Source organism: Gadus morhua, chromosome 12 (genome assembly GCF_902167405.1).
Source record: "Gadus morhua chromosome 12, gadMor3.0, whole genome shotgun sequence".
In the NCBI taxonomy this organism is placed as follows: Eukaryota; Metazoa; Chordata; class Actinopteri; order Gadiformes; family Gadidae; genus Gadus; species Gadus morhua.
Genome location: NC_044059.1, coordinates 21,301,966 through 21,318,521, shown reverse-complemented (window position 1 = coordinate 21,318,521; position 16,556 = coordinate 21,301,966). Strand labels below are relative to the sequence as shown.

Genomic DNA, 16,556 nt, shown 5'->3' with positions numbered 1-16,556 from the left:
CCCTGGCTTGAGAATGACAGGGATAGGAATAATTATCCCTATTGTGATTTCATACAAACTAATGGCCGCTCTGAGTGGGAGCACATTCATGAGCTGAATTATTAACATATATTTAATTTATTAGTAGGTCCTCATCTCCCCCTCCTCTTTTCACCTGCGCTCGCGTGCACACACACACACACACACAGTACACACACACACACACACACACACACACACACACACACACACACACAGATGGTGGATGAAGAAAAGAGGAGAAGGGGATTAGTACAATTCAGCTCAGGCAGAAAGAATACGGTGAATGGAGATGAGTGGGCTTGAATGCCAAAAGGGTAAAAATAAGAATGAAACCGTTACAATGAAAAAGGTGGTAATCAAGGAGGACTGTGGAGCGTAAAGACACGATTTGTGTTATTCAGACTGTGTTTTTCTAGGTGTGGTGGGCAACATGCGTGAAGTACTGAGATGAGTACAAATAAATGAGCCGGTACCCCTTCATATCCCATCGTATGTCTTCTTCATGATAAAGGAGGTCACATTTGTTACCCAAATCCGATGCCATGGCTTTTCAGTCCAAGCACTGGAACTTTGTTGCTGTGAGCATAGATACATGACTGTAGCCCCTGAGGAACACAGGCTTTTCACGCACTAATCTCTAAAAGTGCATGACGGTTTTTTCTCCTGTTTTAATAACAGGTATTTCTGGTGAACACAGGCTGCCCTCTGTTTCAATTATAGCAACACCTTCAATCCCTAATCACTGTGTACAATAGACCAGATCAATAGGAGGGCCAAATCAATGATGCCGCTTTGAATTAATTAGTTGCTTAAAATGTCAAGGAGAAAAGCCTTCCTCGTCTACATTGTCTGTTGTTTACAACAGGTGTGTTGTTTATTTCTTTACAGAGGTAGTGCTCAGGCTTTCCCGAAAGAAAACATTAATACTTTTTGCTTCGTCAACCCAGGAAGGGAATTTAACGTGCAACTAGTAAAAAAACATTTAATTTAGACTATCATTCTTGGTGCTGCTTGCTTACTGTCTCATCTCTCAGACTGTCCCATCTCACAGACCGTTCCTCTGCAACCTCACAGAGAAAAGGCTTTCCGCCTCCCAATGCATTATCCCCTTCCAGCTGGCATGGGGCTCTTATCAGGCCTATTGATCCCATGTAGGGGCTTGATAGCAAAACAACATTAATAGCAGGTGGTTTTCGTGTGTGTACTTTGGTCAATCCATTTCCCTCATACCATGGTAGACAAGGTGGTCTTCCCTAGTTCCTAGTTGGCCTTAAACCCCTGTTCTCTGCACACCACTTGCACAAAGGTTTTGAGGCTAAGGCACACCCCGATCCCAATCAGAAATTCAAGGCACACCAATTTAGATTTGTGGTGCATGATGAAGATATAATAGTAAGCCATGTCAGGATTATGAATGATGTAATCTTGGATCCAGCAGTCAAACTATGTAACAGCATAACTTCTGGGGGGAGACCCCAACGAGCCTGGCCTGGAATTAGGCCTTGGTTTCTGTTTTAGCTGTGATATTCTACTTAAAAAACAAATTCACACAAGTGGATGAAGCCTTCAGAAGGGGATTTTTAAGTGTATTTCTCCAGCGGCCAATCCACGCAGTGTTGATTTTAAATCTTCACAGACACATTTTACAGGTTTACGACTGCTGGCAAAGTTTGTGTTCGCCAATTACGTGCTTAAGGTGTAAAGTGTAAGATTACCCCGCTTTATAAGCTGTCACTACATATCTCTCTGGGCAGTGCTACTTCTTCAGCCTCCGATATTGGACTGCGGGGCAGAGCTGACGTTGCAGCGACGGCACTCGCCTCCTGAGGTTAAAGTTGTATTATGAGTTGCTACGGGCTGGTACAACCTGGGTTAGAAGCTTACTCCAGCAAATATCTCTGGAACACAAAACAGAGATCTTTTAAATAAAGGAAAATATATATATATATATTCCTTCATTGTGTTGTTAATTGTTGTTCCTTTTTTAAAGTAACAATCATACACGCCTCCCCAGAAGCGCCCCATTCACCCAGATCTGAGCTTGTCGGCTTTCCAACTTTGGAAACAAATTTTAAAAATCGCCCTTGTGAGCCCTTGTGAGCTCTTGTGTATTGTTATTTCACAGTGAAAGTAACACAACCATCTATTCCTGGACACCTTTCTAATACAAAAGAGACAGATTGAGGAGGATGACGGGCATATGAGTCAAATATTTTCGACTATATATGCACTATATATTTTTTTTCCAAAGCACATCTAAGTAATGTCTGGCACTCTGTGTGTCATCCAGAGCAGAGATTGGACGCCTTTCAACACCAAAACAAAGCCTCCTTTATGAGCAGTACAGGCTTGTGAGGTTGTGTCCCTGTAAGAAACAGGGAGATGTAATGTAGCACTGGGACAGGGTTCAAGGCAGATTGGTTACAAAATATATAGGATTTCAGGGGAGTATCCGACATTAGGTCGCTGGGATGTACGCTTCATACTGGAACTGTTATGTAATGAACCGGAAGGTAGCAAGAGTGAGCTTTGCCTTCTGAAAATGCACTCATTGTAATGAAAGACTTAAAAAGCATTTTCACCTTGATGAAAAGCAAAGACATTTTGAAAGCATTGCACCAATAAAATCACCTAAAGGTTTACAATTTTTATTGATGTGGGACATTTTTAATCATCCTGTTTCAAGGTAACCTGAGATTGGGGGGAGGGGGTGTACCTTAATCAATCTCTCTCACACGCACACAGGATATCTTTAGGCAAAGTTAAACCTTCCCTTCTAAAAATGCACCAGTGATTCCACCTTCTGGGCAAAAACGTGTTTAGTTTAAAGTGTCAGGTCAATGCAATATTGTTACTTTAAGGGTTGTATATTAAACCATTGTGTAAATCCTGAAAGGGTTCTGGATTAAGCTCGCAAATCAAGACTAAAATAACTTGCCTCCTTTGGATGGATCATACTTTTATTTGCACATTTCTGTTGAACCCATTCATACTACGATCGTTAGGCCCATTGGGAACCTGCGCTGAAAAACGATATGACCTATGGGGCCCTATTTTAACGGTCTGAAACCCAAGTGAGAAGCGCGAAAAGGAAGTAACTTTGTGGGCGGATCTCTGGCGCTGTTGCTATTATACCGGCGGACAAATGACTCTTGCGCCCGACGCAAATCTTATAAGGATTGGTCTGAAAACTGTAGGTGTTTTGTGCGTGACATGCAAATACAATAAACCAATGAGAGTGCCATCTCCCATCCTCTTTAAGAGCCATGAGCGCATTTTAATCTGACGAGTTGATATTTTGACAGTGTCCGATGAAACCGATGAATCACCGCACGAATTTCAAACCTCAGAAGGCTCAGTTTATGGCCAAATAATATGGCCGAATTCACAAATGGATTAGCGTTTTCTTCTACAACTTCAGAAATACTGAGTCGTCATGTAAATTTCGCCCTAAAACAGATTTTGTTTTGGAAGGCTGGGATATCGCCTGCTTTGCTCGAGTTTATTATAATTATTTTAACGCATGGCATAGCCTACTAGTGTTCCTTCATGCAGCCCCTATGAAAAAAAATCCACATATTTCACTTAGACAAATCGTTTGCATGTCTGTGCTGTGTTTAGCCTACTGGTGTGTAAGCTTATGTTGCAGTTCCGACCTGCTATGGTACGTCAAAATAGCAACACCAACTGCGCTATCCGCTAGTCTTCGACCATGTTTTTTCGGTAATTTGCGCTACTGCTTTATCGATGTGTATAATTTGCGCCGGAACACGCTTCTGCTTTTTGCCGACACGCCTCTCAGTGCGCAAGTTTAGTGGCGCGAGTTTGCTGCGGGGGGAAATCAGCATGCAACGATACATACGTTGGTACTGTAGAAAGTCAATTGCGCTGGGTGCATGATAGGGCCCATGGTGTGTGAAGCAATTATGTTGTGCTACACTGCCTCCTGTTGGGAAGAGGATCGAACAACACCCTTTACAAGCATATTTGAATTGATTAAATAAAGAGTTGGCCTACATTAAGCCCTCAGCAGTCCGATTTGAGATACAAATAAAATACAGATTCTTGAAATAAACAAATGAGACCATAGGGGATGGGTGTAAAGTATAACTTTATTGTGCAATAGTAATAAGCCCAACAGCATGACGGAGCATTGTTGTGAAAACTGAACCAGGGTTGATTTACAGGAGTGGTAGTCACGGGCCCATATCACCACATGCCTCGTACACAATAACATTTCCCACACCGTCAGATAACTCCTCTGCTTTGGTTTCGTTCCACGTTGCACATCCAGAACCAGGGTTAATCATATTTAACGATAAAAGAAAAATAGGGGGCCATAATGAGACTCATTTCAAAGAAGCTCATCTTTAATCTATTAATTGGTGTATAAGGTCTGGAAGATATTGTAACTAGCAACACAGTCTGGCTCATTTTCCACCCAATTTGTATTATCTGGGTGCAATGGAGAATAAGGATTGCATGTTGACCAGAATATTACAAGACCCTTGATTGCAAATGTTAAAAAAGGGCACAAAACGACAACCATTGACATTCCAATTTCATGCCGTCACAATAACAGGATGGGATTAGCCAGGTTTTTGGTTGGATATAACCCATTGAGTGTTTAGTGTGCAAACAGGTCAGGTTGCATACATTAAACAGCCACAGATAATTCGGCAGTGTGAGAGTACCCCTTGGTCGAGTTTGTGCAAAGAGTAAACATTTATGCTTTTCCAAAAGCATTCAGTGGAAATGGGCATCAACCAGGTGGCATTACATGAAACATTCTGAACCAAGTCCTGATTAGGAAAACGAATCATCTTGGGGCCCTACTGAAAACTCACTTAAGGATGTTGCATGTTTAAGTAGTGGTATAAATGAAAAGAGCCATTGCTCTGTTGAGGAACAAAAATAAACTTTCACAATAATATACATTATGGTGCCCTTTTGCAATTCATTTTTGCCAAATGACTTCACTCCATTTGTGCAGTGTGCTTCTTGTACAAGGACATAGCTTGCTATTCCCAAATACGAATGTCCAGGAACTGTACAACTCGTATCGATTATTCAGCTCCTATTTGAAATCACACAACCGCCTCACACTTTTTCAAAGCTTACATTTAAACCAATCACACACACAAAATCACTGTTACATCAATGTTGAAAACGGTATGAGGTCAGATGCAATTAACAAATGTGAAAGGTGCAACCACTCAAAACAAACATCTAATGGCTGGAGAAGAATTTAAAAAAAATAAGCTTGGGAGTGTGAGAAAGACCTAAAGCAATTCAGGTTATGTGTTGCTGCAAAGTTTTGCAAAGAGAAAGTAACACATTTAGGCCAATCAGAGACAATTATAATACACTTGACATGCCAACCCGACTGCCAGACCGTCACCCTTACCCAATTTTTTACTTGGTCATTAATTCCCCTTCCCCATCCAACTCATCTGCCGTTATCAGATCATCCAGAGGCGAATATAAAACAGTCTTGCAAATGGCAAATTAAACTGTGTCAATGATAGTAGATACAAAGGTGACCGAAAACAGAACAAGGGCCCATTCATTTCAGGGATACAAGTAATAGACAAGAGGTTTGCCTTGAATCAAGATAGTATCCACATTAGAGTTTTAGTACATTTTCAGTGACTGTTTTAGCAGCTGGTTAACACATTAACCCTGACACTTCCGTTGAATTGGGTTGATAACATGGCAGGAAAAACTACGGGACATAAGACACTTTTCAGACCCATGCACCACAGATGCCTAAAGAAAATGCTGGTCAAGTGGTTAAGCTCAAATCCAACTAAAGCTCTGTACCAAGTCAAGCCTTCAAACATGGATCAGTTTATGGGATGATTCCTAACCTTTTCACATGCTTGAAAGAAATGTGGTACTTTAAGAAAAGCAAGCTACAATAGATCCTTTTTTTCCCCTGCAGTAAACACAAAAGTGTTCAATACAGAGTATTACAATAGCCATCAAAGGAGGGAATCATTTTCAGAAGGGTATTTGATGCATGACTTGGCTACAAAACCCCTCCAAGTACAGGGCAACTACTGGCAGCAGTAGTTTTGGTTAGATAGCTGGCTTTTTGGGACTCAGAGGGCACTTATGCAGCTCACTGATTGTTGCCCTGGGCGAGCAATCACTCAGAGAAAGAAAATAGCAGGTTGAAAGACGCTGATGGAATGCATTATTTATTAATGGAAAACACTCATGTTTCTTTTGAATCGGCCATCCAGACTTTATGGTGACATACTCAAGGTGGCGATATTAAGATTATTTCTTGACAAAGAAAGTCAGTTTTAGTCATCGTCGTGTGCTTCAGTAAAATCATCTGTAGGCCCCAATACAGCCACCAGGGAGAGTATAATATTCTAGAGAGGTTGTCCATTTTTGGTTATCTGAGAGATGGGAAAAATAAAGAACTCCCGTTTCTGAACGGCATAAAATGCAATCCAACCATCCCAAGGAACATTAGCTTTAGTTTTGGGAACTTTATCAGCAGTGTGTTTCAATACAAGAATATTGCTTTGATTCTTTGGCTCAGGTTTGGTATACCCATTAGGTACTTTGTCCCACAGTCAGTAAAGACCAATACGCTGTACTTTAACCATGTGGTCATTTAAGGTGACAAAATACCAAAATTGAAACCCAAATGCTTGAATTCACAACATAAGCGCAAGCCCATACTCACTGCAAAATTCCCACTTTAAGCACAAGGCTAGCGAACACACCAGGAGAATGACAATCGAACGAGCAATGACTGAGGCCAATTCAGCCCTCCAACCATAAATATTAAATTACACCAACACATTCATACACAAGTGCTCAACTACAGCAAACAGACTCTGGCATTGACCGCAGCTCCAAGTCAGATCCTAGGGTCATGTTTGATACACAAGCCTGCATATACCTGCATCATCCTCCAACGCCTCCATTGATTTTTTTATCAGAGATTGATAACATCTAATGTTATAAACTTCTACGGATAATTGTGTCGTCACAGAAGTACTGGACGGATGACGAGCCCTCCCTACTGTGCAACGCCTCTCCAGTAGGTTGCACTAGGTTCTAGTGGGGGCTTTAAATATGGGGAAAGTCTAAACACAGGGAATCTCGGAGGACGTTAACTATGCTTCTCGCATCCATTTTACTGAGCATGGAATACAATTAAGGACAATTTAACATGAAGACACCACATGTTTCACACAGTCATGGCGGAGTAGGTGACCTTTGGGGGAGCAGGCACTCAGTGGCTGCACTGGTAAAGGTAGCCCCTCTTGTAGGAGCTGCGCGGGTAGAAGGTGGCCACCACAAACTTGCAGTCAAAGGTGCGACCGGTGAGCATTCTCTGGGCTTCTTTGGACTCGGTGGAGTTTGTGTACTCCACAAAGACCTGACGAGGGATTAAGAGACAAGAGAAGGACAACGATGAACAACTGGGAGGGATGGGGTTATGTGGTCGATGGTTGTCTGACAGATTGAGCTACCTGTCCTTTTCCCGGGTTCTCCTTGGGGATCAGCACGGAGACCACCGAACCATACTTCTGGCACTCCTCCTTCATGTCCTCCAAGATATCTGCCAAACAAAACCCTTTAAAAAAAAAAAACACAACACACTGGCGATTCTGAACAGGTGCTGGATAACACAATAACGCCTTGTACCCTTAATAGGGATGGCGCGACACGCTCAAGGCAACTTTACTGCAACAAAAAGTTACATGGAAGGATTCAAGATACTATCGCTAGCCAAATCCCCACATTAATTGGGATGATTGGTGTGACCCAATACCAGTAACAATTAACACAGGCAATAGCATGGAGTGGACATATTTAGGCGTCAATTTAGGTCAATATTTACATCTTGTCCCACGTTAATTTATTTTTACCTTGTGCATTGAAGTTACGATTAAGACAGGGATCAATCCATATTTACTATGTAACCCACTACATCACTTTTCATCCAACAAAAGTCGGGTCAGGGTTTGGTTTTCCTCTGCGCCTACCCTCGTACTCGTCCTCATTGTGCAGTTGTGTGTCGTCGATGAGGTTGAGGAGGCGCAGGACGGGAGACGGCAGAAGAACCAGGTCTTCAACGTGAGGAGCTATCAAAAATAACAAGCATGAGCCTGGCCACAAAGTGGGGACATGATGTGAATTGTCTTTTAGCAGCCAAACCTACCAAAGGGAATGCTGAAAAACGAATTCAGCAGGGCGGCTTCAGCAGTGACCCGGTCCTTTGGGTCTTTGCAAAGCATACTGCAAATTATACAAGGAGAAAAAGTTTAAATATTAAACTGTATTATCAAGAGCAGTGTAGACCCCAAGATAAACGCACAAAAGAGAACGACACCAAGTGTCGAAGACTCGAGTCCATTACTGGTTCATTTAATGGAACGTATTGGTGGAGTGAAAAGGATACCTTTTGATAAGGTCTCTGAGGTGATAGATGGGGATGGCAGGCCACGCCATTGTCTTGCTGGCAAAGATATGGTCTACAATGGCTGCATTGTTTTCCTGAGAGAAATGATAATCATTTAAGCATGCTTTGCAACCCTTTATTACCGTTACCAGCATTAAAAAAAGAAAACCTTTTTTTAAAAGGCAGGCATTACTAATAAGGTTTAAGGTAATATATGCAGTTTTAAATCCCATGGGGTTATAACACACCTCCCACTCTGGAGAGTGGATAGTCTCTTTGAGTTTCATCCCAGAGTACATCTCCAGGAGCACGATGCCCAGACTCCACATGTCCACGGCCGTGGAGCAGCCCGAGTCCCCCTCGGCCTCCAGCCCGGCCCGGGCCAGGCTGTTCTGGAGCTCTGCCTCCGGGGCGCGGTAGCCGTCCGTCTGGATGTACTTTACGTCCTAGGTGAGGAGGGAGACGCTTAAGAGGTTAGGTTGGACTGATTGGGAAACCACAAGCTGGTCCTGGGACTGGATGCAGAGCTTTAACTAGGAACCACTCACAGCTTTCCTCAAGCCCTTCATTAACCAATACAGTCTGAGCTTCTACTTTAACTGCATTGATGTAGTGGAATGATCACTTGCATATGCTTGGGGCAATGTTTAGAAGTGGTTTTAATGCAATGGAATGAAGTGGCCCAATCTTTGCCCCCCCCCCCCCCTTCTTAAGACAAGTCCCCCACACCTGGTGTCCGTCTTTAAAGCTCAGTCCAAAGTCGATGAGTTTGAAGCACTCGTCATCTGCGCTCCAAAGGATGTTGCGTGGCTTGAGGTCTGCATGCACGTAGCCCTCGCCGTGCAGGAAGGCAAGGGCATCCAGGACGTCCCGTGCACAGTGCTGCACCATCCACATGGAGTGGCCTTGTCTGGGCCTAACACTAATGGAGTTGCAATGTCGGGAATAAAGAGCAACGTCCTTGGCTTTGATACATTACAACCAAAATCAAGGCAATGAAAATGTATTGTTGTAAAATCCATTCTTTATCTCATCAAGCGCTAGACAATAGTTCAGTAATATTCCAACTGCAATAGAGAAATCTAGTGACGGAGCAAAGAATAAACAAGGGAAAATGGTTTCTGGGACCTCAAACTGAAGTTTTGTACCAAAGGCCATTTAAGAACCAGCATGTCAACTACATCATTTGAATATTTTTTGTTTTACGTGTTAAATCCTGCATTAACCCTTTTAAAAAAGGTAACAGCAAGACGGTTACTTGGATTCATTACTAAAATCAAGAGCTTATTATTTGCTCAAATCAAAAATTATCTTCATCAACTGACTGGGATGCATTTAGACTCACAAGTAGTTGAATTACAGCAACCACTAAACAGAGTTCACACACAATGCATGCATACCTTCCACTGCCGCCTTCGGTGCTAGAGATAATGGCCTGGGTGCTGCCCCTCACCAACAGCTCAGAGACACTTACATCCAAGAGCTCTAGCAGAAGACAGTGTGTGGGCACCCCTACACAACTGTGATTGGTGAACACGCCATACAGAGTCACTGAGGATGGGAAAGGAGAACGAAACACCTCTTAGGAGAAAAAAAAAAGTATCTGGTGCAAACCAAATGTGCCCTTATTTTTAGGAATCATAATTTCCTTTGAACTCATGCCCCTGACATTTTTAAACGGCATGTATCGAACGTATGACCGAAACAACCAAAAGTTTCGTTAGTTACCAATGTTCTTGCGTCCCTGTATGTCTTCCAGCACGGACCTCTCCTTCTGATACCCGTAGTCTCCTCCCTGTCCGTCGGCCTGGAACTCCTTGACGGCCGCGGTGGTGGCTCTGCCGGAGCTCACCTGGTACACCGAGGCCGACACTCCCTGGCCCAGCCGCTGCTCCACGTTCCACAGCTCCCCGAAGATCTCGAATAGCACCGGCTTCATGCTCTGGTCCACACTCTGCTGCTGCTGCTGCTGCGACGCCATGGCACCTGGACTGCCGCCGGACCCTGACGGCGGAACTTTTCCGGCCGTGTCGGAGCTACACTGGGCCATTGGGGACAGCAAGACGCGCACTTGAAGAGCCAGCCAGCTAATTGACAGGTGAAAGCAGCTGTGGGAGCATTGTGCGCCGGTCCAATGAGCGGGTGAATGGTATACCGGTGCGTCAGCAGACACCAATTAGCACTCTGATGACTCCATAAGCTTTCAATAACCAGACACAGTGCAATCGTTACGCATGTGAATTTCCAAATACTGGCGCTGTCATGAAAAGCTTCTGAAAGTCGACTGATACACGACAGTGAAGCTAGCTCTTAGTGTGTTTTGGTGACGTTAGCTAACGCTACCACGCAGAGGCACCGAAAACAATTGGCAATCCTTAACCTGACAATGTGGATCGATATTGTACAGTAGGCTACACAAACTAGAAATCCTAGCGGTCCGTTTGTAGCTGTAGGAAAAGTTTCAGTTCTTCATTGAGTCGAGGCGCAGCCGGCTGAGCCAGCTTGTTGTTGTTTTCACACCATCCCTTCCGGTGCTTCTTGAGTCATTCGACATTTCACTAAAGCTTTTAAGGCATACTGCCTCCTTCAGTTCCGGCGTGTTTTTGTCATTAGCCTTTATAGTATTTATGTTTCATGTTTTCGGTATAATGGATAATGTCAATAAAAAGGTGTGCGATATATTTTTTTATCAATTTAGACCTGTACTTTTCAGGATAGATTATACATCTTTGGGAAGTGGCTCCTTCCAAGTTAGGCCTGAACAAATCCAGTAAATAATTATGGTATCTAAAAAGAAATAAATGAGAAATTGTAGTCAAGGAAACCATACGACTGGTTTATTTGAGTTGTGTACTATGGAAAAAATGAATACCAACAATAAACAAATTATTAATCCTAAACCAAAACAGATGTACTTTAGCTAAAAAAAATGTTTCTCCTTGTCTCAAAGAAGAAACATAACCTTTTTTTTTTAATAATAATAATTATTCAAAGAGCCTTTGTGAAATGCTTGGAAACTCTGATCAGAGATTAACCTTTTCATTACCTAAGTTATGTCTACGAGGCACAGGGCATGAGCTGGCGTCTGGAGAGGGTCTCCACCAGGGGTGGACATACAAGACATTCCCCAGAGAAGCCTTGGGGTTGATGGGACTCTAAAACATGGGGGTTGGGGCACTGGAAAGGCCGGAGGAGTGCTCGTGATCATGAGTGCAGATGTATGTGGTTGTGCTGATCAGTGCTGGTCAGCGCCTCCCTGGTGGGTCTTGTCGTCATGACCTGCTCCTCCACTCATCGTGTGACATCATAGATATCAGACGTCACCTCCGATGGTGGCCTGTTTGTTAGCACCATCGCTTCTCTCTTGAGAAATAGTTGTGGGAGCATGGAGTGTTATTGTACGATGTGAGTGATGTCCAACCGATGCCTTTGTGCTTGGGGGAGGAGAGGTGTTAAAACAGAAGAAGTAGCGTTAAAGCCCAAAGCTGAAAATTGTAGTTTTACCTGTATGTTCATGAGTCAGGACATTTTTCAATAATATTCAACATTGATAATCAAGTGTTTCAGTTATGTCTGTTTACTTTTAGCTTCCACTAGATGTCCTCGTTGTGCCCTGTGTCTATAATGTTTCTCACCTGTTAAGAGCCTGTTTTAGATCTCCCACTCCCTTTGTTCCATGCTCAGTGTATGATTTATGTTGTCTTGCATTATTCCCTAAGCATTGTTATGTTCACTTTATGAGGTTTTCTAACATTAATATGAGTTCCCCTAGCCTGCCTATGTTCCCCCAGGAGCTAGAAATGGCTTTAGGTGTAAACCAACTAACCAAGCACTAGGTATCCTGCTCTGCCCCTTATGTCTTCATAGGGGGATATGTTACCTCCCCTTTCTCTGCCTTGCCCGCCCAGAGAATTTGGCCCGCCAATGAGACATTGAGCTACGGCCGTGCGAGCGCCACGTTTGTGTGTGCGTGTGCGTGTGCGTGTGTGTGTGTGTGTGTGTGTGTGTGTGTGTGTGTGTGTGTGTGTGTGTGTGTGTGTGAATGCACACACTGTAACGCAAGTGTTGTACACTTCTTGTCATTTAGATTGTGTTATGGTGCATAGCACGTCGGGTTCTCGGACGTCTCTGGTGTTTCCTGAAACGAGAATCATAATCGGGGTTATCTCAGCCATGGTTGTCAAGGAGTTCCAGGCCGACGGACAGGGAGGAGACTAGGGGTATCAGAAGGAGAGGTCTGTGCTGGAAGACATACAGGGACGCAAAAACATTGGTAACTAACAAAACTTTTGGCAGCAGGAGGTGGGGCACGGGCAGGAGGCAATCCTAGTCAACAATCGCCGGCGACAATTATCAAACCTTTCTCCTCCATGTCGCGGTCCAGTCTATTTCAGATTGATGTGGAAGTGGAAGAACCATTGACGTCGGAGAACCCGACGCAGTTGTTTGAGATTCATTCATCTGGAGGCGCACACAGCTTTTGGCCGTGATAATATATATTATATGACATAGATATCTATGTATACGTGTGTGCACCTCGCCATTGCGATACATCCACTGTAAACATGAGCGCATGGTACCGTGGTACCATACTGCTCAGGGCCACACCCCCACCCTCCACCTGGACCCGCCTCTAAAAAACGTCACTGTTGTGGAAAGTTCATTGTGGGACTGGCTCGTAGTGGCTGGAATTCTGCAACGAAACAAGGCTGAATTTCTGAAGTAATGTATTAGGGGCCAACTAATAGCTATATGAAAGCATTCATAAAATAGCACCTTTAAATTCTTTTATTTGCTCGATAACCCTTCTTATATCATATCAATTCCTAAAAAAATCTCTGGTGATTTTATTGCACTTGGTTACACACTCTGCATTTACCGACTGTGTGTGTGTGTGTGTGTGTGTGTTTGTGTGTGTGTGTGTGTGTGTGTGTGTGTGTGTGTGTGTGTGTGTGTGTGTGTGTGCGCGTGTGCGTGTGCGTGTGTGTGTGTGTGTGTGTGTGTGTTTGGACTTCAAAAATGGACATAAAACGCTTGCAATATGTTTGCTATAGCTTAGAAATGTATTACTGTATTGATTACTACTATTTAGGCTTGTAATAGGGCTATTATGTTTGGGGTTAATCCATCTCTAGGATGCCCCAGTCTATGACACAGATCTTACTGCCATATCAAAGAAACTCCTCACTTCACACTGTTTCCATGGTTTCCTGCTGGTCACATTAAACTTTGTCCCCAAGACAAAGCTACAATAGGTCTTGATGGACCTTCCTTTCTCCTACTTCCACAAAGAGACAGGAAATTAATATCTCACACAAAAAACAGCAGAGAAAGAGGGTCAGCCTCAGCTTCAACAGGGTGTATGATGTCAAGCCGTCGACTGACCAGGTGAGGGTCAGTCGACGGCTTGACATCATACAGCCTGTTGAAGCTGAGGATGTACCCTTGTTTCCTGTCCCGGTGGACCCACTCCAGGTCCTCTTCTGCTGACCCCCTCTGGGCTCTGACAACCTGGCTAATCTGGGTGGGCTATGCTCCTCTGTACCACGGCCTGCCTAAGAACCAGCAGGTATGCCATTAATGCCCACTGCAAACAAACACACATTGGGACCACAAACAAAATTGCCAACATGGAAGGGCGAGTCATATTTAGCAAGTTCTTCTGAAATAACCAGTAGCAACCTAGGCTGGCAGAGGGACAAGATTTTTGGTAGAACGAGGTTAAAATTTAGATAAGAAAAGTTGCTTCTGCTGGACTTAACCCCCTTTAGCAAACAACTGCTGCCAGGCTCTGCACCAATGGCTGTATGCGGAAAAAATCAATAGCTATGGAGTGCACTAAGGGAACAGTAACATTGATTTAGAACAAACCGCAACAAACAGTGATATCAATGCCAGAACAAAGATTCAGACTTTCACAAAATGACCTCACCACAGAGAGGGCTAATTCAACCATCACTTTACTGGCCTTTACCATTGCATTTATCATGTTGGAATAAAACTGGTTATACAATACCAAGGCGTTGAATGTCAAGACTGGATTGTACTATGTAACTGTTTGTAATCCAGGGAAGTAGAAAATGCCCTCGTTCTTTACTCAACCATCTTTTTCTACATATTATGTGGTCAAGCCTTCAGTTTGTATGTATAGTGTATAAAGGTATACCCTACCTATGACTTGCTTGTTCTATTATTCCACTTCTCTTCAGGTATGCCCGATACAGTATAGGTATATACTTTTCCTCCTAGCATATGGGAGACACCTACAGTGTTTGGTTACTTAATTAAAGTCACAATAATGGTTATTATTTCTTATTAAGTATTATTAAGTATTGGTCAAATGTGCTTTATTTCTAAACATTTATATTCATACAACTATCCTTTAAACAAAATACATAGGCCTGAAGAAAGAAATGTTTAAAGAATTATCTTGACAAATCAAAAGTTATATTATTGTACTTTATAGAGGAAAAGCAGCACAATTGTTTTTCCGAAAAATATAATGAACTGATTGAAATAGATAAGCAAACTGATTGATCATTGATGATACCATTGTGTTTTTGTTTACGACCAAGAATATTGACTTTGCCAGCAGCTGAACTCAGAATAAATCATGGAATGTATCAATCATCAATCTAATATAAAAGTGAAATAATTTAACCAAATGCATTCAATACCAGACTTTAAATTGTGTTTATCTTTGTGAGGAGATAGAACATTTTAATTCAACTACAGGGACAACAGCAAGTGTGAGGGGAGAGCAAGTCTGTGAACAACAGTACATTATTCATTATTTTCAATCACAGATACACAATGGCTTTTGTATGAACTCGTGTTTGTGAGTGTGTGTATATCTGTGTATGCGTGTGTGTGTCGTGTGTGCGCGCGAATGTGTATGTTTTTCCGATTAGTTCACGAGTTCATTATGCAGCAGGCTTGAACAGGGGATCATCGGCGAAGGCCTTGTCCACTAGCGGGTTACCGGCCCCTTCGGTGAGAGGGCCGGGGCAGGCTGTCGCTTGGGAGCCGGGGAAAGGCAGGATGGCAGGCTCAGTCTGGCCCATGATGTCAGGGTCAGCGATGTCGGGCTTCGTGGTTGCCATCTCGGGGGGGAAAGTGGGCATGGTGGTGGTGGTATCGCCCATGGCGGGCAACAAAAGCACCACGCCGTCTGGGTGGTGGGGATGCTTGGCGGGGGTGCCGGCAACTCCGTGGTGGTGGTGGTGGTGTTCATGCTCGTGCAGGTGGGCGTGTTTGTGGTCGTGGTCCAGGGCCAGGTCGTGGTCGTGGTCGTGGCTGTGCACGTCGTCGGCGTGAGCGTACTGGTGATGCTGTTTGGGGCTGTCGCCTGTGTGATTGTGCGCTTTGGCGTGGTGGGAGTGCACGTGGTCGGCGTCGTGGGCTTGGCCAGGTGTGTGGTCGTGGGCGTGGGAGTGGGTGTTGGTGTGGGGGTTGGGGTGCATATGCGGGCTCCCTTGGCCAGCGTGTGCTGGGTCTCCCTTGGTGTGGTCGTGGGCATGGTCATGTGAGTGGGCGTGGTCATGGGGTATTGAGGCTGTGTCGGTGTGGCTGTGGTCCGTCTCTCCTCCCAGCTGATGGAGCGTCTTCTGCTTCTCAGCAGACTGCAGGAAAACAAACCCATTGAATTTGATTAATATGGGTGCTAACTACTATATCAGAGAAGTGCAATTATCTAAGTCAAACTTCTATCTGGGAATTGTTGAGGAGCTTGGATCCCACTTTAATATGTAGTATCTATTTTTTGAACAACCATTTCAAAATAATAGATACATAATATTATAATAATATTTATAGTATGAATAATATTAATAAATTACTAATCACTAATTGCATTTACGAATGTTATAGCTATCCTGCACTCTGCCTGTTTTTGTTTTGTTTAATTTTTTTTTTTTTATGTCCTATAACATATGACACATATATGTTAATATATGATGTTAATCACAAACGCTTGTGCCTACTTTACAATAACATTCCGATGTTGACAGTCTCTGTGTGATATTGGTAGCTCTAGAAAAGTGATCCCAAATCTATATTTCGGAGATGTTTGGGAACGCTTACCTCAGACTCATAGAGTGTACAA

General features: G+C 43.5%; 2 protein-coding genes across 3 annotated transcripts in view; both read right to left on the bottom strand.

Moving 5' to 3' along the window:
* Window positions 1-4,113: 4,113 nt before the first annotated feature.
* uhmk1 (U2AF homology motif (UHM) kinase 1) lies at window positions 4,114-10,992 on the bottom strand. Of its 2 annotated transcripts, none has more exons than XM_030372682.1 (9): window positions 10,181-10,992; window positions 9,853-10,003; window positions 9,182-9,374; window positions 8,701-8,898; window positions 8,453-8,547; window positions 8,213-8,289; window positions 8,037-8,135; window positions 7,521-7,624; window positions 4,114-7,426 (listed from the first exon to the last, which is right to left on the bottom strand). In XM_030372682.1, exons 1-9 carry the CDS (start codon window positions 10,500-10,502, stop codon window positions 7,280-7,282), a joined length of 1,386 nt encoding a protein of 461 aa, XP_030228542.1. In that variant the 5' UTR covers window positions 10,503-10,992; the 3' UTR covers window positions 4,114-7,279. The 2 variants fall into 2 exon arrangements, with proteins under 2 accessions (XP_030228542.1, XP_030228543.1); XM_030372683.1 differs by having other exon boundaries at window positions 7,521-7,609.
* Window positions 10,993-14,784: 3,792 nt separating this feature from the next.
* The window catches only part of fetub (fetuin B), a 3,974-nt gene continuing 2,202 nt past the window's right edge, over window positions 14,785-16,556 (bottom strand). Inside the window, exons 6-7 of the mRNA XM_030372964.1 lie at window positions 16,535-16,556; window positions 14,785-16,074 (exon numbers count right to left, since the gene is read on the bottom strand). The exon at window positions 16,535-16,556 is cut by the window's right edge and continues 62 nt beyond it. Coding sequence (XP_030228824.1) covers window positions 15,376-16,074; window positions 16,535-16,556 — 721 coding nt within the window. The 3' untranslated portion in view covers window positions 14,785-15,375. The remainder of the gene's footprint in view (window positions 16,075-16,534) is intronic.